Source organism: Dendropsophus ebraccatus, chromosome 10 (genome assembly GCF_027789765.1).
Source record: "Dendropsophus ebraccatus isolate aDenEbr1 chromosome 10, aDenEbr1.pat, whole genome shotgun sequence".
Taxonomy (NCBI): Eukaryota; Metazoa; Chordata; class Amphibia; order Anura; family Hylidae; genus Dendropsophus; species Dendropsophus ebraccatus.
This window is the reverse complement of record NC_091463.1, coordinates 13,628,180-13,655,498: the sequence shown is the minus strand read 5'-3', so window position 1 is coordinate 13,655,498 and position 27,319 is coordinate 13,628,180. Positions and strand designations below refer to the sequence as shown.

Below are 27,319 nucleotides of genomic sequence, written 5' to 3'. Positions count from 1 at the left end.
AAAAAAATACACCACTTCCTGCAGGACTACAGCAGCTGATAAGTACTGGAAGACTGGAAATTTTAAAATAGAAGCAAATTACAAATCTGTATAACTTTCTGACACCAATTGATTTGAAAGAAAAGAAAAAAAAAATCACTAGTTCTGAGTTATCCGCCTGCTTGCTGGCAGTTACCATAACCAAATTATTTTTTTTCTACTAGTAAAAAAAGGAAAAATGTAAATGTGGCAGACTAGTCAGTGTACAATATTTCACAGTATTGAGGAGACGTGACTGTGAGGTTAGGATCTAACATATACACCACCATCTGTGAGACTACAAATCCCAGCAAGCCACTAGAGGCCATACTGGAACCTATTATTCTAGGACAGGTTTTGCTTTGTTATTGCGAGCTTCACCACCACCATCATCATCATCGGGTACAATTCACAGCAAGTGTCTCTATATGGCATAAAACAATAGATTTTAATGGAACGCAATAATAAAATAGATCATTGGAGAAAATAAAATTACAGTTCCTTTTCGGACGTCGTTCACACTACAGACTCATTCTTAAAAGCAGGATTTAAAAAGGTAAAGAACCAAATTCTATATCCTCTCTCTCAACATACACCAGCAGTCTAACACACACACACACACACATATATATATATATGCTTATATATTTATACACGGTTCAGAGCAATACTCTGCCACCTGCCGCTCTCCCCCAGCATGCTGGGAGTTGTAGTTTCACACCAGTTGAAGAGGCGCAGGGTCCAAAGCAATGACCTAGAAGTTTGTTAATAAGGCATCACAGGTGCGGAGAGATCTATAAAATAAGAGATTCCACCATCATCATCATCCAACAGGCCGGGGAGTGAGGTGTCTCCTTCTATACCACGTCCAGCTGCAACGTCAGATGATTGACAGGGGGAGGGGTTAAGGTTACTGATAGATCAACAGGATAAGAAAAATCCCCTCCCCCTAAACAAATTGTCCATGGAGCGGCCCGCTGAATGTCTGATTGTCCGTTATCTGAGGAGGCGGCGGGCCACCGCTCAGTTGCCGTTACTGACTGCGGCTTCATTGCAGCTCTGCTCGTATGACGGGGGAGCGTCTGGAAGAAAACAGAAGTTTGGTTAGTGTCACATGACCCATCAGAGCGGCAAATGTTTAGTGCAGGGAAAATCAAGCTTGATGTGGATGGGGCTAGCCGGAGTTCCCTGTATGCGACCGGGATCCCTCATTGCAGCAGATGGGCTACATATATTTACTATAGAGCCCATTTCCTGCAATGTGATGGGAAGAGAAGCTCTCAGCCAAGCGCTTCTACTTCCGGATTCTGAACACCCAGACCCCAACAAAAGAAAAGTTTTGATGTGTGGGTATGATAAGTTAAATATTTTTCACCTTTAAATGTGATAGCTGTTGTCCAGACAAACTTAATTCCTTTATACTCATAAAATCTAACGACATAGCCGTACAGTTCTGATAGCCTTTTTCTATATTATGTATGGCGGTCCTGCCCTGTTCGTCCTCAGAAACGTGGGGTCCCATTGGTTGTACCCCCTCTAGCACTATGGCCTCCACATAACAATCCTGCCCCCACAGTAGGCACTCCACTGCCCAACTACACTACACAGTTGTCAGACGGACACTAAAATACAATAAATAACAATATATAAAATACATACATATACAATATTCTAATTGTTACAGTTCCCTTCCAGGTGCTGAACGTCTCTATGAATTAATTCTCAGGTTTGTCCTGCAGTAAATTCTCCTACACACAGGAGGCGCCGTTGTTCCTCATCCAGGCCGTCAATGATTAATCTCACCACCCACAGATTAAACAGACACTTTGTCCGAACATCTGGAGACGCCATTAGCACACACTGCAATTAAGCATCATTTCCATTTTCTTTATTTAAAGGGGAACTCCAAAAGAGTTTTTATTTTATCATTTCGTTTTAGAGAGTTCTATAAAATTTGTAAATTACTTCTATTTTAAAAATTTCCAGTACTTATCAGCTGCTGTATGTCCTGCATGAAATGATAGTCTTTCCAGTCTGACACAGTGTTCTCTGCTGCCACCTCTGTTCAGAGAAGTAGAAAATCCCCATAGAAAAACTCTCCTGCTCTGGACAGTTCCTGACATGGACAGAGGTGGCAGCAGAGAGCACTGTGTCAGACTGGAAAGAATCCACCACTTCCTGCAGGACATACAGCAGCTGATAAGTAATTTACAAATCTATATAACGTTTTGACACCAATTGATCTTCCAGGGGCAAAGGCGTCAGTAGACTTAAGGTGACGGTTAGGCAATCATAATTGTAAGAAGACTTACCATAGGGATAACCCCATGTGCTATATTCCGGGGGTAAGATCAGCGTGCTGGCTGTAGGCACTGGGACGACAGCTCCCTCGGCATAGTACGGGACTGTGGCTCCTGTAGACAGGCAGAGGGTCGGGTGTGAGGGAGATCCCAGAGTTCCTGCCTCTGTGTCCCGCGAGTCTGCAAAGGTTAAGTCTGGAGTGTATGAGAAGGGGGCGCTAGACTGCTGCTGCGAGTGGCACTTAGTAGGAATAGAGACATTGTCCATAGGCTGGTAGCTGCTACACTGCTCTTCGTCAGCAGGAGGCGCACTGGGAACAATGGGCGCTGGACCATGTGATATAGAGTGTCTTAGGCCTAGGCGGGATGGGTTGACCGATATGTTTCCAATGTAGATGGGTAATGTGACAGAAACTTCCGGGCTCTTGACTGTGACCTGTGTAAAAAAAAAAAAAAATATATAGAAATATATAAAATTGTCGCTGTTGTTTCCCTGTGATAGTCCGTGTGATTCCTAACATATCTGCAGTTCACTTCATTTATCAGAAATGACTCCCTATCCGGAGGTAAAAAAAAAAAAAAAAAAAAAAAAAAAGCTTTAAAGTATTGGCTACTAGGTGTCTCCCTACCCTGCACTCTACTATCCACTGCCTTTTGTCAAGGGAAATCTGTCTCTAGTAACAGACAGTAATAAGAAACACAGGTTTTTCATAGAGTTTTCCTTTAAACTGGCCTCCATTCTGGAAGGTATTATGAAATGGTGGATGTTTATACGACAGCCTGCCCCTCTAAGTGCGAGCGCTGTGCAGCAAGACCCCCCCCCCCCTAATCTGATTTAGACTCACTTTATTATGCGCCTATATTATGGATTCATGGCCGTCCAGTAATCTATAAGGTTTAAAGGACAACTCCCGCGGGACCCCCCCTCCGAAAGTAGGGGAAGGGGGCCAGACCGGGTATTTAACCACATTACAAAGTTATATAACTTTGTAATGTGTGTTAAATAAGCTAAAAAAATGTTTGTGGGAGCTGTCCTTTAAGGATTTGTCTTACAACACAATGATTGAAGTTACAGAAGAACAACCAGCAACCATGTATGGCGACTACTGCCGGCAGCCATGTATGGCGACTACTGCCGGCAACCATGTATGGCGACTACTGCCGGCAACCATGTATGGCGACTACTGCCGGCAGCCATGTATGGCGACTACTGCCGGCAGCCATGTATGGTTGACTACTGCCGGCAGCCATGTATGGTGACAACCCCATGTATGGTGACTAACCAGCAACCCCATATCACTACCAACCAATCATAGCGGCCAAGAATAGGTCACCCATTATCTCACAGCAAGTAAGGACTAGAGATCATGCCAAAGGGAGGGGTCCTATCCCAATATGCCCCGTAAAAGACATCCCATGTCCATATGTCCTGCTCAATCACCTCTGAAGAGGTGCCATGTAATACCTCCCTTTCTCCTGTAGTGGCCGCTGCAGGGGAAACACATGACTGGTCATAACTTACAAAACTGGATCCCCAGCAATCACCTGGTCACTGCACTACTGTATAGATAGCTAGCAGTAGAAAATCCCCATAGAAAACCTCTCCTGCTCTGGACAGTTCCTGACATGGACTGAGGTGGCAGCAGAGAGCGCTGTGTCAGACTGGAAATAATACACCACTTCCTAAAGGACATACAGCAGCTGATAAGTACTGGAAGACTGGAGATTTTTAAATAGAAGTAAATTACGAATTTAACTTTCTGACACCAGTTGATTTGAAATATTTTCACCGGAGTACCCTTTTAACTAAAACATTACTAAAAGCAAATTCATAGGGAGTTTATTTGTACTGTCTATAGCCCCCATGCACACGTCCGCTACATTTCCAGGCCCATAGGGTTCTATTAGGCGTGGCTTTGTCCGGAAGGGTGCTGGAAAATAGGTTAGGAAATTATCCAGAATCCTGCCCTATTTAGTCCAGAATTCTGGCACGGATGCCCATAAAACACTTTGAGAACATCCGGAATTCCAAACAGCTCCAGATGTGTATCCAGAAACTGTCCGGAATCTCGGAGGCCAGCCCGGGCCAGAATAAGAACCCAGGCAAGTGCCGCCAGGTGCTGTGAATGACCTTTCACCTGCATGCACTCCTAGTCAGGAACGCTTACAATTAAATCCCCCTGTCAATCACGTTTCTGTCCGGAGGCAGCGCAATGCCTCTGGTCACAGGATACCACTCTCTCCAGCACACCAGCAGAGGCAGGTAAGTATGTATTTTTATTATTATAAATACATCATAATCTCCTGACCGTAAAAACAGCCACAGCAGTGTGCATGGGGCCTAAAGATACGAATTGGAGTTTGTGGTGGGATGCAGTACTGACTCTCATCACCAGGTGGCAGCATGAGGTCTCTATAGAAGAATGTTGGCACCAGATTACTACAATGATTAATATTTCCTTCTCTTTGTTCTGCTACTGCCTTATGAATAAGACAACTCTGGGTGGCGGTACATTTTCCGAGACAGATTAGTAATTATTCTGTATGAGATCATGCCAGGTGCAAATGAGTCAGGAATGATCCTCACCACCATCCGTACCATCAGCAGCCACTTACCTGGAGATAGTATTCTATCTGGATCAGGTTACAGCCTTGTAACATTGACTGAGGGAGGGCGGGCACCAGAATCTGCTCGTCCCAAACCGCATGCTTCCAGGCCTTTACCGCAGCCCCTTCTACCTCTGCGATGGTCCTTAGGTCATACACAACACGTTTTGACCTGTAAGCGACTTTCTGAGAACAAAAAAACATTGTGTAAGACAGCAGCACCTCCAGCTACTACTTATACATAGGAGCGGCGTTATAGTAGTTATATTCTTGTATATAGGAGCAGTATTATAGTAGTTATATTCCTGTACATAAGGGACAGTATTATAGTAGTTATATTCTTGTATATAGGGGCAGTATTATAGTAGTTATATTCATGTATATAGGGGCAGTATTATAGTAGTTATATTCATGTATATAGGGGCAGTATTATAGTAGTTATATTCATGTATATAGGGGAAGTATTATAGTAGTTATATTCATGTATATAAGAGCAGTATTATAGTAGTTATATTCTTGTATATAGGGGGAAGTATTATAGTAGTTATATTCTTGTATATAGGAGCAGTATTATAGTAGTTATATTCTTGTATATAGGAGCAGTATTATAGTAGTTATATTCCTGTATATAGGAGCAGTATTATAGTAGTTATATTCTTGTATATGGGAGCAGTATTATAGTAGTTGTATTCTTGTATATAGGAGAAGTATTATAGTAGTTATATTCTTGTATATAGGAGCAGTATTATAGTAGTTATATTCCTGTATATAGGGAGCAGTATTATAGTAGTTATATTCTTGTATATAGGGGGCAGTATTATAGTAGTTATATTCTTGTATATAGGGGGCAGTATTATAATAGTTATATTCCTGTATATAGGAGGCAGTATTACATATTCTTACCTGAATAAGACTTGCCACAATAGCTCCTGTGTCCCGGCCTGATTTATTTTCTACCTCTGTGTGGATTTTAATAGGCTGCCCCACCACATAGCCCCGGAGGTCAGAGGTTACGCTCAGTAGGAGTTGACCGGATTTCACCAGCTTGTAGTTAAACTTCTTGGTGGCGTTCGCACAGCTCAATTGCTAAATAAAAAAAATATTTAGGACAAAGTTTAAGAGAAACATCATTATAAAAAGAGTTTTCACCTTTATCTATTGAGCATTCTCCTGCAAACCATGTAATACCTGGTCACACTGAGTCATCCAGACCAGACACTTAGTTCTGCAGAATAGATGACGTCTCTATTACTAATGGGCCTATTCCACAGAGAGATAATTAACCGAATCAGCCTGATTCGGCCGATTATCGCTCCGTGGAATAGAGAGAACGATCAGCCGATGATCGTGTCATCAGCTGATCGTTCATTTAGGTTCAAATCTAAAATCATCGGTCACCAGCTGCGCATCGCTACGTGGAATAGCGGGTGCGGCGATCGACCAACGATTTCACAAACATCATACATTACCTGTCCAGACGCAGGTCTTCTCCTTCTCCCGGTCCTGTGCGGCAGCATCAGCTTCGGAGCGGCCTGTCTGAGGTGACAGAGTGCTCAGCCAATTACTGGCCAGGACCACCGCGGCCAGTGATTAGCTGAGCGTTCAGTCAGGCCGCTCCGAAGCTGATGCTGCTGCGCAGGACCAGGAGAAGGAGAAGACCTGCGCCTGGACAGGTAATGTATGAAACAAGGGCTGCAAGGACATCGGTAACGATGTCCCTGCAGCCCTAGCTAACGATTGTCGGGCATTGGAATCGGGCCAGTAAACGAGCGCCGATCTAGCAGATCAGCGCTCGTTTACATGGTTGATCGGGCCCTGCTCAGCCTGTGGAATAGGACCCTAACACCCAGTGCACAGCCAAAGGATCTCTGCCAGCTCACCTCAATATCTGGTATCTCATTCAGGTCCAGGGGCCTCAGGATGTAGAACTGTTTGCTGCTCCTGTAATCCTTAGACAGTCTCCGCGTTTCTATGACCGCTTTCACCTGGTAATTCACCTTACCGAACGGCCCCTCAAAGGACGTCGGTGCCGCTGCTGGAAAGAAGGTGGAAAAGGCCGTATTATTTACCAGATATGCACCAGATATTCTTTTCAGAAATGTAATATAGAATGTGGATCATCATGTGACCTGCATTGGTCAATACCCTTATGTTAGGAGGTGCCCTGAACACAAAATAATGGCACGATTCCACTGCAGAAACCTCCCAGTGATCAGCTGTGATCTGCGGGGAACCTGGCAGCAAGTGTTCATCTTCCCTGTAGCACCACCTCTGGTGAAACTGAGCATTGCACAGCTCCTACTGAAACCAATGAAGTCCTTCAACGCAAGAGGCGTCACTCTGGCTAATAGAGGAGGGTGGTGAACAGGGAACTCCTAAACTGTTTCCTAACATCTGTCTATAGTGGTCTCCTAACTCACTCCTGCTGCAACCTGTGTCCATGGCAGAAACTGTCTATATAGACAGGGCAGGGCATACAGCAGCTGATAAGTACATGGATACTGGAGATTTTTTGATAGAATGTTTTCAGTTTGGATTTGCTACTGCTCTGCACAGTTCCTGACATGGACAGAGGTGACAGCAAAGAGCACTGTGTCAGACTGGAAAGAATACACCACTTCCTGCAGGACATACAGCAGCTAATAAGTACTGGAAGACTGGAGATTTTTAAATAGAATTAAATTACAGATCTGTATACCTTTCTAGCACCAGTTGACTTGAAAGAATTTTTTTTTGCCGCAGTACCCCTTTAACTGAGCTGAGCATAGATGTATATGAGGATCAAGAGAGATGACTCTTGACCAATGAGTGTCGGACCCGAGGACCTATATCAGGCTCACGACTACAGAATGGCTGTGCTTGCCATTTCCTTACATTTACCTACAATTAAGCAAAGGTGAGCGCCGCCACTTATGCAAAGCAGAGTTATACATGAACACGGGATAGCAGGATGTTTACAGCAGAGAGCAGTAAAGCGAAAAAGTACAACTGTGATGTCAATGGTTCTAACCACCCTGGGTATAATTGTGACCGGGAGCTATGCCGATTTGATGTCGCCTCTGTGCAGAGTCATTAATATTAACATCCTAATTCCACCCTCCGCCAAGTGGCGGGAACCCGATCGCTGACGCCGTCATTACCTGGCAACAGGAACTGGAAAGGGAAGGTGTGCTCTCCAGGCTGCAGCGTTCCTGAAAGACACAAACACACAGAGGGTATAAACAATGCAAGCCAGCCATAAGGAGCGGCCCACACCCAGCACAGAACACAATGGGGATCATCACGTATCAGCCACTGGGCTGTGCAATGGGAACACGGCCCTGCTCGCTGTCAGTAAGTGGCAACGTTAAAGGGGTAATTCAGCAAAGAAAATTTTTAAAAAATTCTTTCAAATCAACTGGTGCCGGAGATCTGTAATTTACCTCTATTAATAAAAAAATTTCCAGTCTTCAAGTACTTATCAGCTTCTGTAGGTCCTGCAGAAAGTGGTGTATGGTTTCCAGTCTGACACAGTGCTCTCTGCTGCCACCTCTGTCCATGTCCAGAGCAGTATCAAATCCCCATAGAAAACTTTCCGGACATGGATAGAGGTGGCAGCAGTGAGATTAGTGTCAGAATGGAAAGAATACACCACTTCCTGCAGGGCATAAAGCAGCTGATAAGTACAGGAATACAGGTGTTTTTTTTTTGTTTTGTTTTTTTAAAATAGAAGTGAATTACTAATCTCTGCCAGTTTATAGCACCAGTTGATTGGAAAGAAAAACATTTTTGGTGAACAACCCCTTTAAGAAGCTGAAGTCATACTCCTGCGTCAGCCGGACAGGATCGGGCTGGGTTTTCCATAGCTATTCACTGGCAGCAGTAATAGAATGGGTGTTATGAAGCCCCTCGTGGATTGTGTAGTTTAGGGGGGTTTCCAAGCACAGAATCATAAGAGTCTGGAGGAATTCCTTCATGTGATACAGATAGACGCCCAAAACCTCCACACAGAACCCATCCCCTCCGGAGGGAGGAAAGCGCACACAATATGTATTCACAAGGAAGGGTAGGGCAGGTCAAGAGCACCGACTGTACCAGACTCCTCTGGCAGCGGCTTATCTCCTCTGTGAACAAAAGCAGCGGGCATGTAGGAATCCAGCTGCCAACGTGGAAAGCCGGGAAACCCCCAGATACATACGATGAGCGACTGGGTAACAGTCACTGCGCCCAGCCACCTTCTCTCTAAGCTGTATGAGCAACTTAAAGCGACTCTGTACCCACAATCTGACCCCCCCAAACCACTTTACCTTCGGATAGCTGCTTTTAATGCAAGATCTTTCCTGGGGTCCGTTGGGCAGGGGGTGCAGTTATTGTCCTAAAAATTTACTTTTAATCCTGTAGCGCTGTGTCTAACGGCCGGGGCTTACATTTGTATATGCATTAGGCTGGCACACCCTCTCTGTGCTTCCTCCCCACCCTACTCATCATTAGGAATGCTCAAGGCGGATTGCTTCCTATTCCCCACCTGTGTGTATAATGAACATGAACCTGTGCAAAGCTCAAACAGCAGTAAATGTTCCTGGATCATTCCTAATGAGGAGGAGGGTGGGGAGGAAGGAGGGAGAGGTGGTGCCAGCCTAATGCATACACAAATGTAATGCTGTAATGAAACGATAATTGGCCCCATCGTACGATTAACAATGTCGGAGTAACAATTTTTTCTTCATAACGATCAGCGTTTAGACGGTACGATATATCGTACGGAAAATTAGTTTTGATCGCTTAAGCCTATCTCACATTGGTTAAATCGGTGAACGACTGTTTACACGGAACGATCTGCGAATTTTTTTGCAAACGATCAACGGCGATTTGAGAACATGTTCAAAGATCAAAATGAACAATTTCTCGCTCGTCGTTTTATCGTTCGCTGCGTTTACACGTATGATTATCGTTCGAATTCGATCGTTATCGCGCAAACTCGCACGATAATCGTTACGTGTAAACGCAGCATAAGCCCCAGCGGTTAGACACAGCGCTGTAGGATTAAAAGTTGTTTTTAGGACAATAACTGCATCCCCTGCCCAACGGACCCCAGGACAGATCTTGGATTAAAAGCAGCTATCCAAAGGTACAAGTGGCTTGGGGGGGTCAGATTGTGGGTACAGAGTCATTTTAAAGGGGCAATCTGGTACAAAATATTGTTTTGATATGTTAAAAATTACACGACATGTCCTATAGGTGTCCGGGAATTCCAGCACAGACGTCCCATAGAACCCTGTTGTCCCCTGAAACTGTCCGGAATTCTAGATGCACGGCTAGTCAGGCCAGTGCCGGAGTAAGTGGGCCAGCGCCCTTTCACTGTACACGCTACTAATCAGGGGCTCATACAGTAAACTGAAGCGCTGTGTTTGACAGGGCCGGAGCAAATGACTCCCAGTCCTATCAAACACAGTGCCGCATTTAAAGGAAAAATCCAGCGGATTATGAAATCCTGTACCCGGCAGGGGGGAAATTGATTACAAGTACTAACTTACCTCTCTCCGCGCCCAAGGTGGGCAACGGGGCTGGCAGTGAGACCCCCGTGACTAATACATCATCACTCGGCTGATGGACTGGCCACTCCGCCAGTCAGGGACACTGCTCCATTCACTGATTGGTCATCACAACTCAGGGGGAAATGCCTTCCGGTGGGTGTCTCGCAGCCGTTCGCACCACTCACCGCGGGGAGAGGCAAGTTAGTACTTGTAAAGGGGTAGTGCGGTATAAAACCTTTTTCCACTAAATAACACACATTAGAAAGTTATACAACATTGTAATATGTGTTATTTAAGTGAATGGCCCCCTTCCCCGTGTTTCCACCCCCCTGACCGTTGACCCGGAAGTGTGATACAGTATACTTACGGAATCATTGTCGACCACGGCCGTGTCGACCACGGCCGCCATCTTGGGACGATCAAGTCATCTTCAGGAGGCCGGCCGGACTACTCCAGCCCTCCTCCCTAGGTCAGGTACCCCTAGAGATAGGGCATGTACTCCCTGGAGCGCACATATAGGCGGAGAACCTCAACTTTTTCTATCTATGAGATCAGCCGCAGTAATGGAGCCCTTAGGTTTCCAGTTACTGGATGAGAGGACGGAAGCAGCACAGGCTGGATCTAAGACGCTCAGGCAAAAATAGGGATTTACACATACTGCATGTAAGTGATGGGGGGAGGGGCTTGGTCGCCCACGTATATACTCCATGCAGGATGTATGTATACGGCTGATTATACAGGACGCACAACCAGGTAAAGCTTCTCAGGGACACAAGATCATTCCTATTTGCAGGCACAACAGTCACACCTGACAGCTCCTGCCTCCCTGACAGATCCCACACAATAGGGGTAGATACATGGGGTGGGGTCTCCGCACTCTGCACGACCACATGTTCATATGAACCGACCTGAGCAGACAACCACATTGGAAGGGATCACACTGTGTCATCTGCATCAGTTCAGTAACCTGGTGTCCCCCACATGGTGTATATTCAGAGGGTCCATCCCCCCCAAACCCACAGGATTTACCTTTATCAGCCAGCGAGAACGTTCCATTGAAGTATTGTTCCTCCACGTTCCATGATGTATCGTTGGTCTTGTTGGAGACCCCACAGGAGCCAACACAGTTCACCTTGATGGCTGTAAGAGAGGAAAGTGGGGTCAAATGTGAATATACCGCTATACAAACATCTACATTCTTCTCTATATGGGGCAGTATTATAGTAGTTATATTCCTGTATATAGGAGCAGTATTATAGTAGTTATATTCTTGTATATAGGGGGCAGTATTATAGTAGTTATATTCTTGTATATAGGAGCAGTATTATAGTAGTTATATTCTTGTATATAGGAGCAGTATTATAGTAGTTATATTCTTGTATATAGGGGGCAGTATTATAGTAGTTATATATAAGAGCAGTATTATAGTAGTTATATTCTTGTATATAGGAGCAGTATTATAGTAGTTATATTCTTGTATATAGGGGGCAGTATTATAGTGGTTATATTCTTGTATATAGGAGCAGTATTATAGTAGTTATATTCTTGTATATAGGAGCAGTATTATAGTAGTTATATTCTTGTATATAGGGGGCAGTATTATAGTAGTTATATTCTTGTATATAGGGGGCAGTATTATAGTGGTTATATTCTTGTATATAGGGGGCAGTATTATGGTAGTTACTGTTAAGGGAAGAAAAAGAGAGCTGCACCTCACACCTATGGCTGATACTAGTACCTCTCGGCTGCATAAAAAACATCAGAATTCTGTATGTGAATTGATCAAGCCACACTGCCCCATGTACCTCGTGCAGGTATCTGATACACATGGGTCCCTACACTAAGTCCACACTGTGCCGGTCAGCGCCCCCCCCTCCCGCAGGCGTGCAGTAGTAGTTATAGTAGTTATATTCTTGTATGTAGGAGCAGTATTATAGTAGTTATATTCCTGTATATAGGAGCAGTATTATAGTAGTTATATTCTTGTATATAGGAGGGAGTATTATAGTAGTTATATTCCTGTATATAGGAGCAGTATTGTAGTAGTTATATTCTTGTATATAGGGGGCAGTATTATAGTAGTTATATTCCTGTATATAGGAGCAGTATTATAGTAGTTATGCGGTTCAGGGAAGAAACAGAGTGCTGCACCTCACACCTATGGCTGATACTAGTGCCGCTAGGCTAAAATAAAAAACACATCAGAATTGTGTGTATGAATTGATCAAGCCATACTGCCCCATGTACCTCGTGCCGGTATCTGATACACATGGGTCCCTACACTAAGTCCACACCGTGCCAGTCAGTAGTTATAGTAGTTATATTCCTGTATATAGGAGCAGTATTATAGTAGTTATATTCCTGTATATAGGGGGCAGTATTATAGTAGTTATTGTGTATAAAATAGAAAATAAGTCCAAGCACTCACCGGATGAAGGGATCTCTTTGTGCGTTTATTCAAGACATCACAGGGAGGGAGCGGTGGCAAGGGTGCGGGAGCGTGTAGCAGACAACTGTTTCGCGCCTCAGCGCTGAGGCGCGAAACAGTTGTATGCTACACGCTCCCGCACCCTTGCCACCGCTCCCTCCCTGTGATGTCTTGAATAAACGCACAAAGAGATCCCTTCATCCGGTGAGTGCTTGGACTTATTTTCTATTTTATACACCGTACTGCCCTTGTCTCTGTTCGAGCACCGCGGCTACTTACCAGTGCAGTTTATTAGCCCTTAATCCGACTCCAGCGCACAGCTACTGATTGAGCAGTATTCAGACAGTGCCGGCACCTGTATCTTCCTGAAGCATTATAGTAGTTATATTCTTGTATATAGGGTCAGTATTATAGTAGTTATATTCTTGTATATAGGACCAGTATTATAGTAGTTATATTCTTGTATATAGGAGGCATTATTATAGTAGTTATATTCTTGCATATAGGAGCAGTATTATAGTAGTTATATTCCTGTATATAGGAGCAGTATTATGGTAGTTATATTCCTGTATATAGGACCAGTATTATAGTAGTTATATTTTTGTATATAGGGGTCAGTAATATAGTAGTTATATTCTTTTACATAGGAGCAGTATTATAGTAGTTATATTCTTGTACATTGAAGTGTCTGGCAGTGAAGTGGTTACTCTCAGTAGTTTATACAGGACAGTTCCGCTTCACAAAGTGAAATGATTGCGGCATTTTGCAGCACAGATATAAACCACGGAAGTGTCATGGATGACATGATGGAAGATTACTGCTGCGTGTAGAAAAAGAAACACAATACTCTGTGAGCTGTAGAAAAGACATTTACCTTAATGAATCATCTACCGAGGATTGTAAAACAAGGATAAAAAGCATGATGACAGGATGCTGGGATCAGTAGTACTACAGCAGCGATGCCAGAAACTACTTATCATTTCCAGTCAGCTACATGTCAGCGGCCTCAGTCCAGAGCCGCAGGCGTCTATACCAGGCCCCAGCACAAACCCCCAGGGGACTAATGGTGACAAATGAGCGACTGCGCCCTGCGTGACATCCGAGGCCAAGTCAGTTCACAAACCCGGAAAAGATTAAAGAAATTGTTGTTGTCTTCTACTTTGTCCCAGAGATCACTATTTACTAAGTAAACCGAGAACAAATGACAATGTACAAGTGCGGACAACTCCCAGATAGAGAGGAAAGGCAACGCTGGTCACTGGGGGACGGAGGAGGCAGACTAGTAGACTCCATTAGGCCCATTAAAGTCAATCGTCTATACAGTCTCTGTAACTGAGAATTCTCTCATTTACTACAAGCAAGCAGAGGTAGTGAAAGTAAAGAGACTGTCAGTAGGTTTATGCTGTCCTATCTCAGGGTAGCATAAAGTAATGCCAGAGAAGCTGAATGGAATGATGTATCACTTACATTGTTCTGTGCAGCTGATCCAGAGATATCCTCCAGAATAACATGGACACTAAGTAGTCCTCTTCAATATGTGCATGAGCCCAGTAGTCCTCAATATTCATGAGAAGCAGAAAACTCCGCCCACTAGCTGCTGATTGGCAGTTATTTATCCATGCTCTTCATAGGCAGTCAACTGTCAATCAGCAGCTGGAGGGCGGGGGAGGGGTGTGGCAAGAATCATATTCTCCTGCATATTAGGAGAACAGCTGATCAGAATGATGTAAGTAATACACAGATTTGGTCAGTATTTCTAACACTACTTTATACTGCCCTCATTTAAGGCAGAATAAACCTAGTGACAGAAGTATATTGGATGCTGCAGAAGTTTTCATGGTGACTAAGCTTCATTGGGTTAAGAACAGACAAAGCAATAGCCTAATATATTATTACTGACTAACCAGATGGGTTCCTGTAGGACCTGGGAATGTCTGCTCTGACGCCAGGAGTTTGCCATAAATAATCCTTATCGGAGCCCGGGAACTGACTTTCACTCGGATTGTTTGTATTGTGTTAATGAGAACCTGGGAGATTTTTTTCAGGTTAAAGTTTAATCCACAGGAGTCAACTTATAGGAATCTAGAAGAACCTCAGAATGCCCTGTGTTCCACCATCTGAAAGACGCCACCGTCAGGTAAACAGATGTTATAGTAAAGGGTAGGACCGGCCAACAAGCCAATCGATAGGGGTTCAACTATAATTAGCTGATTGAAGGGGCTGCTGCCACACAGCGCCATGAACTGGTTAGTGGCTATACCTGGTATTGCAGCTTGTCATTGATGTTAACTGCATTACCAAGTCCAACCACTACCAGTGAATGGCACTGTGCCTGTCCGGAAGTGAAGAGGTTTCAGCACTAGCACAGCGGAACCTTCATCAGCTGATCCCACCAATCAAATATTGACAGCTTATCTTACAGCATACGTGTCACTTAAAAAAAAATATATATATATTTTTACATCTTTGATCAGTCAGAGCCTGAGTGTCCAGACCCTGGCTGATCGCTAGAAGAAGCAGAGAGACAAGCGCAAGGACAAATGCTTCTCTCCCCGCTAGCTGTTGGGATGATGGGAGTTGTCATTTTGTAACAGATGGAGGGGAGTGATAGGTTGGGGAACACTGATCTATAAGAGCAAAGGATCAGTGAAAGGCTTTCAGGTCTTGACAGGAGTTAGATATCCTGGATATAGATGATTTCTGACTCTGACTATTGATAGATACATTAGTCTTGTGTACAGATTTACCCTGGTGTCTATGGCCGTGATAGGCTCTCCGCAGATGAATGATCTCCGTGCCATAGATTCTGCTCCTGTACACCGAGCAGTAAGTGAGGTCGCCCCCCAGTGTGTGTCCCCAGCCGCCCCCTCCTCCAGAATGTATAGCCACCCCTGACTTCTCCCTGGTAAGCCCACATACAGAAGGATTGCCTGTTTCCACTGTGACCGTAAACAAAGGAGCAGTCTGGGCCCGGGCCCAAAACCTGAGTCAGACCCCCCCCCCCCCCCCCCCCCCCCCCCCTGCACTTCTCCCATTTCAAGGTCTCCCTATCACCTGCCCGCCTCCCCTATACCAGACCTATCCGTAACCCTCTGTCTGCTGGAAGAACACACAACCTGTCGCCGGGATACAACTAATTCTATTCAGGTTTTAGGTAAAAACTGAATTTGCACAATGGTGATAACACTGGATTACACTGCTGCACCCTCACCGGTCTCATCCAGAGCTGCACCCACAATTCTGTCTATGAGTTCTGGCCGTACCCCTTTCTTTATTGGAAACACATTCTGTGCGCTCTCTCAGAGAGGTGCTTTTTTTTTTTCTGAATCAATCAAAACATCTCCCAGCATGCAATGCGGCAGAGTGGAGCGCACTATAGGAGCTTTAAGGGAGGGTATCAGCTAGATTATTTTCTACAGATTAGGCTTTTTTTCTATTTAATTTTTTTATTATTTTTTTGTACATTATTATGGGGGCTGCCATCTTGCCTGAGCTGTTTTTTGATAACATTTAGAGATATGCTTTACAGCAAGCCTCATGGACATAGACTAAAGAAGACAGTACCTGTCCAATTTACATGAATGGGACATGGGCATACACTGGCGGAGGTCATTCCACAGGGCGGGGGAGGCTGAGCTGTGAGCTTCACCTTGTCATCTACCCAGGTCAATGTTTGCTATACAGATCACTTTCCAGTCGCCTCCTTCCTATCATCACACACAGTACAGGAAGGTTCAGCTTAGTTTTAGGCACAGTGGTGAGAACAGAGGCGGCCACACATACATGTATCCCTTGGTATCTAGCCTCCAGTTCTCCCACAACCAGAGTGTGTTGGTGACGGCAGCGCGAGCCGTGAATAATGACAATTTGATGCCCCATTATAGTATTGTGCCTTTTAACCGCATCCTGTTCTGACTGATAAGAAGGCAATGTGCAGAAAACAAAGTCCCCAGGAAGTCAGCGAGCGTCAGAGGTCAGACCCCCCCCCCAATAACGTGATGGCATAGCCTATTATCATCAGATGAGGATACCCCTTTAATACCCAGGTCCAGTCCTTTATTAGCGGGAGTGGAAACAAGGGGCACTTGTCTAGGACCTCGGTGCATTACATCAGGTACTGCCTGGTATTACGTCTGCATTCCATTAAAGGGGTTGTTTACCCAAAAATTTTTACTTTGAAATCAACTGGTACCAGAAAGTTATATATATATATATATATATATATATATATATATATATATATATATATAAATTTGTAATTTACTTCTATTAAAAGATCTCAAGTCTTCCAGCACTTATCAGCTGCTGTATGTCCTGCAGGAAGTGGTTTATTCTTTCCAGTCTGCAGAGCAGTAGAGGTTTTCAGTGGGGATTTGCTACTGCTCTGGACAGTTCCTGACATGGACAGAGGTGGCAGCAGCGAGCACTGTGTCAGACTGGAAAGAATACACCACTTCCTGCAGAACATACAGCAGCTGATAAGTACTGGAAGACTGGGGATTTTTGTAAGAGAAGTAAATGACACATCTCTGACACTTTCTGGCACCAGTTGATGTGAAGTGGAAAAAAAATTTGGAGAACAAACCCTTTAAAGTGTAGAGCTGAGCTGCAATACCACACAAAACCTGCGGAGGAGGGGGGGCGTAGTTTTTGGTAGATAACGGCCATGTCTTATTAATCCTGAACCCAACCCCTGAGGGAAACTTTAACGCTTGATCTCTCCAATGATGGTGCCACACCAGAAGAAAACATTTCCTGCCTTCACCAGAACCCAGAAATAATAAGAATATAATGGTGTGGGACAGCCGGAGGCCATGGGCCCGCCCCCTGACACCCTGACAACACAATGTATTGGGCACCCAAGTGTATGTCACCGCGTTCTAGTTTCCATCATGTAATGCTGCGGAGTGACCTCTGACCTCATGGCCGCAGTCACATGACTATGAGCAGACTGTCATAACAGAGTAAAGTCCATGCTGGGAGTGGTGGTTCTGGCTGCGGTCTCCTCTGACATCATCCACATCTTAGGTAAAAGTAATTCAGGCATTCACTTACAAGAGGAACAAAGAAAGCTTTATGTACGGGGAAGAAAACAACGCGATACCAGATCGCTCCACGGAGCGCGACCGCTCAGGAAAAGGGGTGGAAAAAGCTATTCAAATGCCCTACTGGGGGGCAACATGATAACATCGGTTACTAAAAAAACATCACATCATAAGGGACAGGTGGTATGGGCCCATCTCTACACCTGTAATAAGACTGCGGGTCTAATAGGGATGCAGCACACCATGCCCCCCCAACAGCACCACACACCATGCCCCCCCAACAGCACCACACACCATGCCCCCCCAACAGCACCACACACCACAGTGCAGCACACCATGCCCCCCCAACAGCACCACATACCCCAGTGCAGCACACCATGCCCCCCCAATAGCACCACACACCATTCCTGCCTTAAAGGGAATCTGTCAGCTTTCTGACCCGAGGTGCTGACAATGTGCTTTAGGTGGTAGTTACTATTAGCTAATGTGTCCTTGGAAGCAATGGTGCACACCTACTGTAAAGAGGCGTTGTGGTGTATCATTCCTGCCACGCTCTGGCGCACCTCACCACTCCTTCCTCTTCTCTATGAACAATCTCTGCTGCCCGGCCTCCTGCACAGTCACGCCATCTTCCCGCTCCGCACATGTGGCACTGGCATCAGCTGATGTGCACATCCTGCATCTGTTGGCATCAGCAGCGCATGCGCAGACCGGAAAGATGGTGTGAGTGTGCAGGAGGCCAGGCAGCAGAGATTAAGGAGGAGAATGAAGAGGTGAGGTGTGCCCGAGCGCGGCATAAACGCTACAACAACTCCATCAACACATTAGCCAAAATGACCCTGCTCACTAGGTGACTGGCACCGACAGCACATGGTCAGCACCTCGGGCTGTCAGATTCCCTTTGCTGCTGATTCAGTGTCTGTTTGAAGCCCCCGCTATCCTGTAGCATTGTGAGGTGTAGTGTTAACACCAGATGCTGTACCGCCGCCAGCTCACAGCTGGGGATTACACATTCATAACCTCCTCAGATGCTTGTATAAACCGCACACAACAATCCCGTGTAAGGACGCCCGCCGACGCCCCGCTGCCCACACCGGCGTTAAAAATTAATTATAGGAACAGCAATCCCAACGCATCAAGTACAAAAGCCACCAAGAGCGGGATGACAGTATTACCTCCGCGCCTCGCACACAATACACTATAAAAATAGCCGTGAAATCAGCTTCATCAATGAGCGGAAAACAAAGCCGACGCTTACGCTACTCCATTAACTCTTCCTGAGAAGTTCAAGAAAATCTGGAAGACAACGGCCACATGTGACATCACGCAAAAAACATGTAGATCCCAGAGTTCTGAGGAATCCGCGGGATCATGTGGATTCTAGAATGGTTTACCTAAACTTATCCTGTTACATCATAAGCATCAGTCACCTCCAGAGCTGCATGCACAGTTCTACCTCCCAGGCTGCAGGGCCTACAGCTCCTGAATCACATTGTTACTCTGTTTACTGCAGATTTCATTCATCAGAATAGGGCGACATGGGGTTCTACAACCCCCATTTAGATGAATGGGTCAGTCGCAGAAATATCTGGACAGACGCGTAGGTTCTCCGACAACCATTACAGACCGCTGACAGATACCAGGAAGCAACAGCAGAGCTCTGTATTATGTAAAGCTGCCTATAGGTTTTACATACTCGCTTTTTTAATCAGCGGCACTTTTCTTTTTTTTTTTAACATAAAACACATACAAAGCGACATAAATTAGGGGCATAGTGTACAGCCAGACCCCATATATCTCAAACAGGTTAAAGGGGTTGTTCAAATTTTATTTTCTTTCAGATGGAACTGGTCCTAGCAAGTGCCAGAAATATTTAATTTATTCTAGTTCTTATCAGCTGCTGTATGTCCTGCAGGAAGGGGTGTATTCTTTCCAGTCTGATACAGTGCTCTCTACTGCCACCTCTGTCCATGTCAGGAACTGTCCAGAGCAGGAACAAATCCCCATAAAAAAAAAAAACTCCCCTGCTCTACAGACTGGAAAGAATACACCACGTCCTGCAGGACATACAACAGCTGATAAGTCCTGGAAGAATGGAGATTGTTAAATAGAAGACAAGACAACAATGATGGGGGCTTATATTTCTAAAAGGAAAAGGATGAAGCAGGCAGAATCATCAGGGAGAATCAGGTCGGCCACAATACTCTCTGGCTGGTCAGCCGATCTCACCAAAATGGGATGTCTGACCATGTACCCATACACCATGTGTAGCTACTTCCCTACATGGATGCACACTCAATACAACTGAGTGTGCATGGAAATAGGGAATCAGCTCCTCTCAGACCCCTCTGTCAGCAGCTTCTCTCCCCGACAACAAAAGGAACAGACAACGATTGAACTGTAGTTTCACAACAGCTGGAAAGCTGCAGATTGGAGACCACTGCTGCAGAGGAAGTCCAGGCTGTCAGGGTATGATGAGAGTTGTAGTGCTGGAGCAGCTGGAGGGGCACAGTGCTTGATTAGGTCCCATAGCTGTGAGTACCCCAATAAGCCCACCACTCCAGTCCTTTTAGCTGCAAAAGTTTTCAAAGTAAATTGTAACTTTTTTCTAAGGAAATCTGTAGACTAAGGAAACCGCAGCAGTAACAGATGAGGATGGCGGTGAGCCTGGCCTTGGCCGCAGCTGCTGCCTCACCCTACACCCCCCCATGAATTCCTCAACCTGACCACAACAGGTTGAGGAGGAGACCGAAACCATCTCCAGGGTGACGGCATTGTGCTCTGAATTCCCCTCCATGCTGCCGGGAGCACAGTTACACGGCACAGGCCTCCATGCTGCCGGGAGCACAGTTACACGGCACAGGCCTCCATGCTGCCGGGAGCACAGTTACGCGGCACAGGCCTCCATGCTGCCGGGAGCACAGTTACACAGCACAGGCCTCCATGCTGCCGGGAGCACAGTTACACGGCACAGGCCTCCATGCTGCCGGGAGCACAGTTACACGGCACAGGGCTCCATGCTGCCGGGAGCACAGTTACACGGCACAGGCCTCCATGCTGCCGGGAGTACAGTTACACGGCACAGGCCTCCATGCTGCCGGGAGCACAGTTACACGGCACAGGCCTCCATGCTGCCGGGAGTACAGTTACACAGCACAGGCCTCCATGCTGCCGGGAGCACAGTTACACAGCACAGGCCTCCATGCTGCCGGGAGCACAGTTACACGGCACAGGCCTCCGTGCTGCCGGGAGCACAGTTACACGGCACAGGCCTCCTTGCTGCCGGGAGCACAGTTACACGGCACAGGCCTCCATGCTGCCGGGAGCACGGTTACACGACACAGGCCTCCATGCTGCCGGGAGCACGGTTACACGGCACAGGCCTCTATGCTGCCGGGAGCACGGTTACACGGCACAGGCCTCCATGCTGCCGGGAGCACGGTTACACGGCACAGGCCTCCATGCTGCCGGGAGCACGGTTACACGGCACGGGCCTCCATGCTGCCGGGAGCACAGTTACAGGGCGCGGGCCTCCATACTGCCGGGAGCACAGTTACACGGCACAGGCCTCCATGCTGCCGGGAGCACAGTTACACGGCACGGGCCTCCATGCTGCCGGGAGCACAGTTACAGGGCGCGGGCCTCCATACTGCCGGGAGCACAGTTACACGGCACAGGCCTCCATGCTGCCGGGAGCACAGTTACAGGGCGCGGGCCTCCATACTGCCGGGAGCACAGTTACAGGGCGCGGGCCTCCATACTGCCGGGAGCACAGTTACAGGGTGCGGGCCTCCATACTGCCGGGAGCACAGTTACAGGGCGCGGGCCTCCATACTGCCGGGAGCACAGTTACACGGCACAGGCCTCCATGCTGCCGGGAGCACAGTTACACGGCACGGGCCTCCATGCTGCCGGGAGCACAGTTACAGGGCGCGGGCCTCCATGCTGCCGGGAGCACAGTTACACGGCACGGGCCTCCATACTGCCGGGAGCACAGTTACACGGCACAGGCCTCCATGCTGCCGGGAGCACAGTTACAGGGCGCGGGCCTCCATACTGCCGGGAGCACAGTTACAGGGCGCGGGCCTCCATACTGCCGGGAGCACAGTTACACGGCACAGGCCTCCATGCTGCCCGGAGCACAGTTACAGGGCGCGGGCCTCCATACTGCTGGGAGCACAGTTACAGGGTGCGGGCCTCCATACTGCCGGGAGCACAGTTACAGGGCGCAGGCCTCCATACTGCCGGGAGCACAGTTACAGGGCGCAGGCCTCCATACTGCCGGGAGCACAGTTACAGGGCGCAGGCCTCCATACTGCCGGGAGCACAGTTACAGGGCGCAGGCCTCCAGACTGCCGGGAGCACAGTTACAGGGCGCAGGCCTCCATACTGCCGGGAGCACAGTTACAGGGCGCAGGCCTCCATACTGCCGGCCTCCATACTGCCGGGAGCACAGTTACACGGCACAGGCCTCCATGCTGCCGGGAGCACAGTTACAAGGCGCGGGCCTCCATACTGCTGGGAGCACAGTTACAGGGCGCGGGCCTCCATACTGCCGGGAGCACAGTTACAGGGCGCAGGCCTCCAGACTGCCGGGAGCACAGTTACAGGGTGCGGGCCTCCAGACTGTGTGTCCCTTTAAATCAGGGATGGGGAGCCTTCGGCCCTCCAGTTGTTGCAAAACTACAGTTCCCAGCATGCCTGGACAGCTGAAGGCAACCAATAAGATTCCAGTTACCAGTGGGCAAGCTGCGATCTGACTGGCTGCCATCAGAAACTACTTGCTCTCGTAGCCTAGTAAGATGATAGGATTTCCCAGCATCCCCCAGTACAGATCCATGGCTTATAAGTGGCAAACCTGCCCAGTCATACAGCGATGCTTCACCCATACTGATCAGGAGTCAGGAGAAAGATGGCGGCCACATTGGTTGACACTCACTTTAAAGTGACTCTGTACCCACAATCTGACCCTCCCAAACCACTTTTACCTTCGGATAGCTTCTTTTAATCCAAGATCTGCCCTGGGGTCCGTTGGGCAGGGGATGCAGTTATTGTCATAAAAACAACTTTTAATCCTGCAGCGCTGTGTCTAACGGCCGGGGCTTACATTTGTATATGCATTAGGCTGGCACACCCTCTCTGTCCTTCCTCCCCACCCTACTCATCATTAGGAATGCTCCAGGCTGATTGCTTCCTATTCCCCACCTGTGTGTATAATGAACATGGGCTGGATCGTTAATACATCTGTGCAAAGCTCAAACAGCAGTAAATGTTCCTGGATCATTCCTAATGATGAGGAGGGTGGGGAGGAAGGACGGAGAGGTGGTGCCAGCCTAAAGCCCCGGCCGTTAGACACAGCGCTGCAGGATTAAAAGTTGTTTTTATGACAATAACTGCATCCCCTGCCGAACGGACCCCAGGACAGATCTTGGATTAAAAGCAGCTATCTGATGGTACAAGTGGTTTGGAGGGGACAGATTGTGGGTACAGAGTCACTTTAAGCAATCATTCTGTCCCTGATTGGTCAATATCTTTTGGCCACAAATACAACAAAAAAGGCGTAAACAGATAGAAAACCCGCTGTGAGCGCAGGCCCTGGCATCTGGGTGCAGTGAGGGCACCCTCATACACATGGCTGGCACAACGTACAGGATGCTATATACATGTACTCAAGGTCAGGTGACACCCAGTATGCCTGATTTAACCATTGCATGCCCAGCATTGGCTCAGGCCTCTACACACCTGTCTGAGCTGCGGACAACTGGGGCCGAGGTCGGGCCGGGAGATACAGTGAGGAATGCGGGAGGTGGGGGGGCCACCAGGGGCCGTAATCTGGATTATCAGGATGGGAGAAGGCGAGGCCTGGGCAGGAAGAGGGGGGGGGGGGGGGGGGGGGGGGGGATTATCACAGACAAGGGGGGCTTATTTACTATACCACAACCTGTGGCTCTCTGACTATAGCACAACTACAACTCCCAACATCATACTACAGCAATGTTCCCAACAATACAACTCCCAGCATCCATGACAGCCAGCATCATACATCAGTGTATCCTGACATATGGCTCTACTATTATAGAAAAACTTCAACTCCCAGCATCATACTACAGCAGTGTTCACCAACTACAACTCCAATCATCATACTACAGCTGTGTCCCTTAATAATGTGGCTATTTTAGGACTACAACTCCCAGCATCCCCGACAGCCATCATACTACAGCATTGTACCCTGACATGTGGCTCTCCTATTATAGAAAAACTACAACTACCAGCATGCAATAACAGCCAGCATTATACTACAGCAGTGTCCCCAAACATGTGTCTGACTATTGCAAAACTACAACTCCCAGCATCATACTACAGCAGTGTCCCCTGATAGGTGGCTGACTATAGCACAACTACAACTCCCAGCATCATACTACAGCAGTGTCCCCTGATATGTGTCTGACTATAGCACAACTACAACTCCCAGCATCATACTACAGCAGTGTCCCCTGATATGTGTCTGACTATTGCAGAACTACAACTCCCAGCATCATACTACAGCAGTGTCCCCTGATAGGTGGCTGACTATTGCAGAACTACAACTCCCAGCATCATAGTACAGCAGTGTCCCCTGATAGGTGGCTGACTATTGCAGAACTACAACTCCCAGCATCATACTACAGCAGTGTCCCCTGATAGGTGGCTGACTATTGCAGAACTACAACTCCCAGCATCATACTACAGCAGTGTCCCCTGATAGGTGGCTGACTATTGCAGAACTACAACTCCCAGCATCATACTACAGCAGTGTCCCCTGATAGGTGGCTGACTATTGCAGAACTACAACTCCCAGCATCATACTACAGCAGTGTCCCCTGATAGGTGGCTGACTATTGCAGAACTACAACTCCCAGCATCATACTACAGCAGTGTCCCCTGATAGGTGGCTGACTATTGCAGAACTACAACTCCCAGCATCATAGTACAGCAGTGTCCCCTGATAGGTGGCTGACTATTGCAGAACTACAACTCCCAGCATCATACTACAGCAGTGTCCCCTGATAGGTGGCTGACTGTTGCAGAACTACAACTCCCAGCATCATACTACAGCAGTGTCCCCTGATAGGTGGCTGACTATTGCAGAACTACAACTCCCAGCATCATACTACAGCAGTGTCCCCTGATAGGTGGCTGACTATTGCAGAACTACAACTCCCAGCATCATACTACAGCAGTGTCCCCTGATAGGTGGCTGACTATTGCAGAACTACAACTCCCAGCATCATACTACAGCAGTGTCCCCTGATAGGTGGCTGACTATTGCAGAACTACAACTCCCAGCATCATACTACAGCAGTGTCCCCTGATAGGTGGCTGACTACCCCAACCTGTGGCTCATCAGCTGCTGTATACCTGTAGACTATAGAGGAGTGTCCCCAGACAGATGATGGGAGTTGTAGTTCAGCAGATCAGTAACCTTCCCCAGACACGGCCGGGCTCCTGCCAGCTCCCCACTGCTTGCTGGGCTTTGTGGTTCTCCCGCAGCAGGTGACTGTATCAGCACACCCAGCCAGGTCACTGAGGGGTTAAGGAGCCTGTATGCCCGGATGAGGGCAGCAGCCTGGCACCGGGAGCCCACAGAGCCGGGTGAGGCTGGCACCCATGGGCGCCCCTGTGACCTCAGAGTCCGGCTGTAGGGCACGGGGCTGGGTACTCACTCTTATAGGAGAGGGCCGCGCCGGTCCTGATGGTGACGGTCCCGCACAGGGACTCCCCGGGGCTGTAGATCACCCGGCTGTCCCTCAGGCTGATCTCAAAGAGCTGCACCTTCCCCATGGCCGACCGACAACTGCAGCTGCACTGCCCGAGCCCGCAGCCACACTGCCGGCCTGACGTCACCGCCCACACCACGCCCCCTGGCGGCCGCCTCAGCTGTCAGCACCGAGGGCTCCGCCCCCCAGCAGCTCTACAGTATATATACTATATACAGCAGCTATACAGTATATACAGCAGCTATACATTATATACAGCAGCTATACATTATATCCTATATACAGCGGCTATACATTGTATCCTATATACAGCAGCTATACATTATATCCTATACACAGCGGCTATACATTGTATCCTATATACAGCAGCTATACAGTGTATCCTATATACAGCAGCTATACATTATATCCTATATACAGCAGCTATACATTATATATCCTATACACAGCGGCTATACATTATATCCTATATACAGCAGCTATACATTATATCCTATACACAGCGGCTATACATTATATCCTATATACAGCAGCTATACATTATATCCTATATACAGCAGCTATACATTATATCCTATATACAGCAGCTATACATTATATCCTATACACAGCGGCTATACATTGTATCCTATATACAGCAGCTATACATTATATCCTATATACAGCAGCTATACATTATATCCTATATACAGCAGCTATACATTATATATCCTATACACAGCGGCTATACATTATATCCTATATACAGCAGCTATACATTGTATCCTATATACAGCAGCTATACATTATATCCTATATACAGCAGCTATACATTATATCCTATATACAGCAGCTATACATTATATCCTATACACAGCGGCTATACATTGTATCCTATATACAGCAGTTATACAGTATATCCTATATACAGCAGCTATACAGTATATACAGCAGCTATACATTATATCCTATATACAGCAGCTATACATTATATCCTATATACAGCGGCTATACATTGTATCCTATACACAGCGGCTATACATTATATATCCTATATACAGCAGCTATATATTATATCCTATATACAGCAGCTATACATTGTATCCTATATCCAGCAGCTATACATTATATCCTATACACAGCGGCTATACATTGTATCCTATATACAGCAGCTATACATTATATCCTATATACAGCGGCTATACATTATATCCTATATACAGCGGCTATACATTGTATCCTATATACAGCAGCTATACAGTGTATCCTATATACAGCAGCTATACATTATATCCTATATACAGCAGCTATACATTATATATCCTATATACAGCGGCTATACATTATATCCTATATACAGCAGCTATACATTGTATCCTATATACAGCAGCTATACATTATATCCTATATACAGCAGCTATACATTATATCCTATATACAGCAGCTATACATTATATCCTATACACAGCGGCTATACATTGTATCCTATATACAGCAGCTATACATTATATCCTATATACAGCAGCTATACATTATATCCTATATACAGCAGCTATACATTATATATCCTATACACAGCGGCTATACATTATATCCTATATACAGCAGCTATACATTGTATCCTATATACAGCAGCTATACATTATATCCTATATACAGCAGCTATACATTA

General features: G+C 46.7%; 1 protein-coding gene and 1 long non-coding RNA gene across 3 annotated transcripts in view; one reads left to right on the top strand and one right to left on the bottom strand.

Annotated features, from left to right (window-relative positions):
* LOC138802831 (uncharacterized) overlaps positions 1–14,124 on the top strand; it is a 35,482-nt gene extending 21,358 nt beyond the window's left edge. For both annotated transcript variants that reach the window (XR_011364815.1, XR_011364816.1), the window contains exon 3: positions 13,636–14,124. This is a non-coding gene — a long non-coding RNA (uncharacterized lncRNA). The remainder of the gene's footprint in view (positions 1–13,635) is intronic.
* ARRDC1 (arrestin domain containing 1) lies at positions 446–25,772 on the bottom strand. The gene is made up of 8 exons (XM_069986520.1): positions 25,615–25,772; positions 11,468–11,578; positions 8,066–8,116; positions 6,806–6,960; positions 5,829–6,011; positions 4,935–5,111; positions 2,331–2,754; positions 446–1,100 (listed from the first exon to the last, which is right to left on the bottom strand). Exons 1-8 carry the CDS (start codon positions 25,730–25,732, stop codon positions 1,042–1,044), a joined length of 1,278 nt encoding a protein of 425 aa, XP_069842621.1. The 5' UTR covers positions 25,733–25,772; the 3' UTR covers positions 446–1,041.
* Between the last annotated feature and the right edge of the window lie 1,547 nt (positions 25,773–27,319).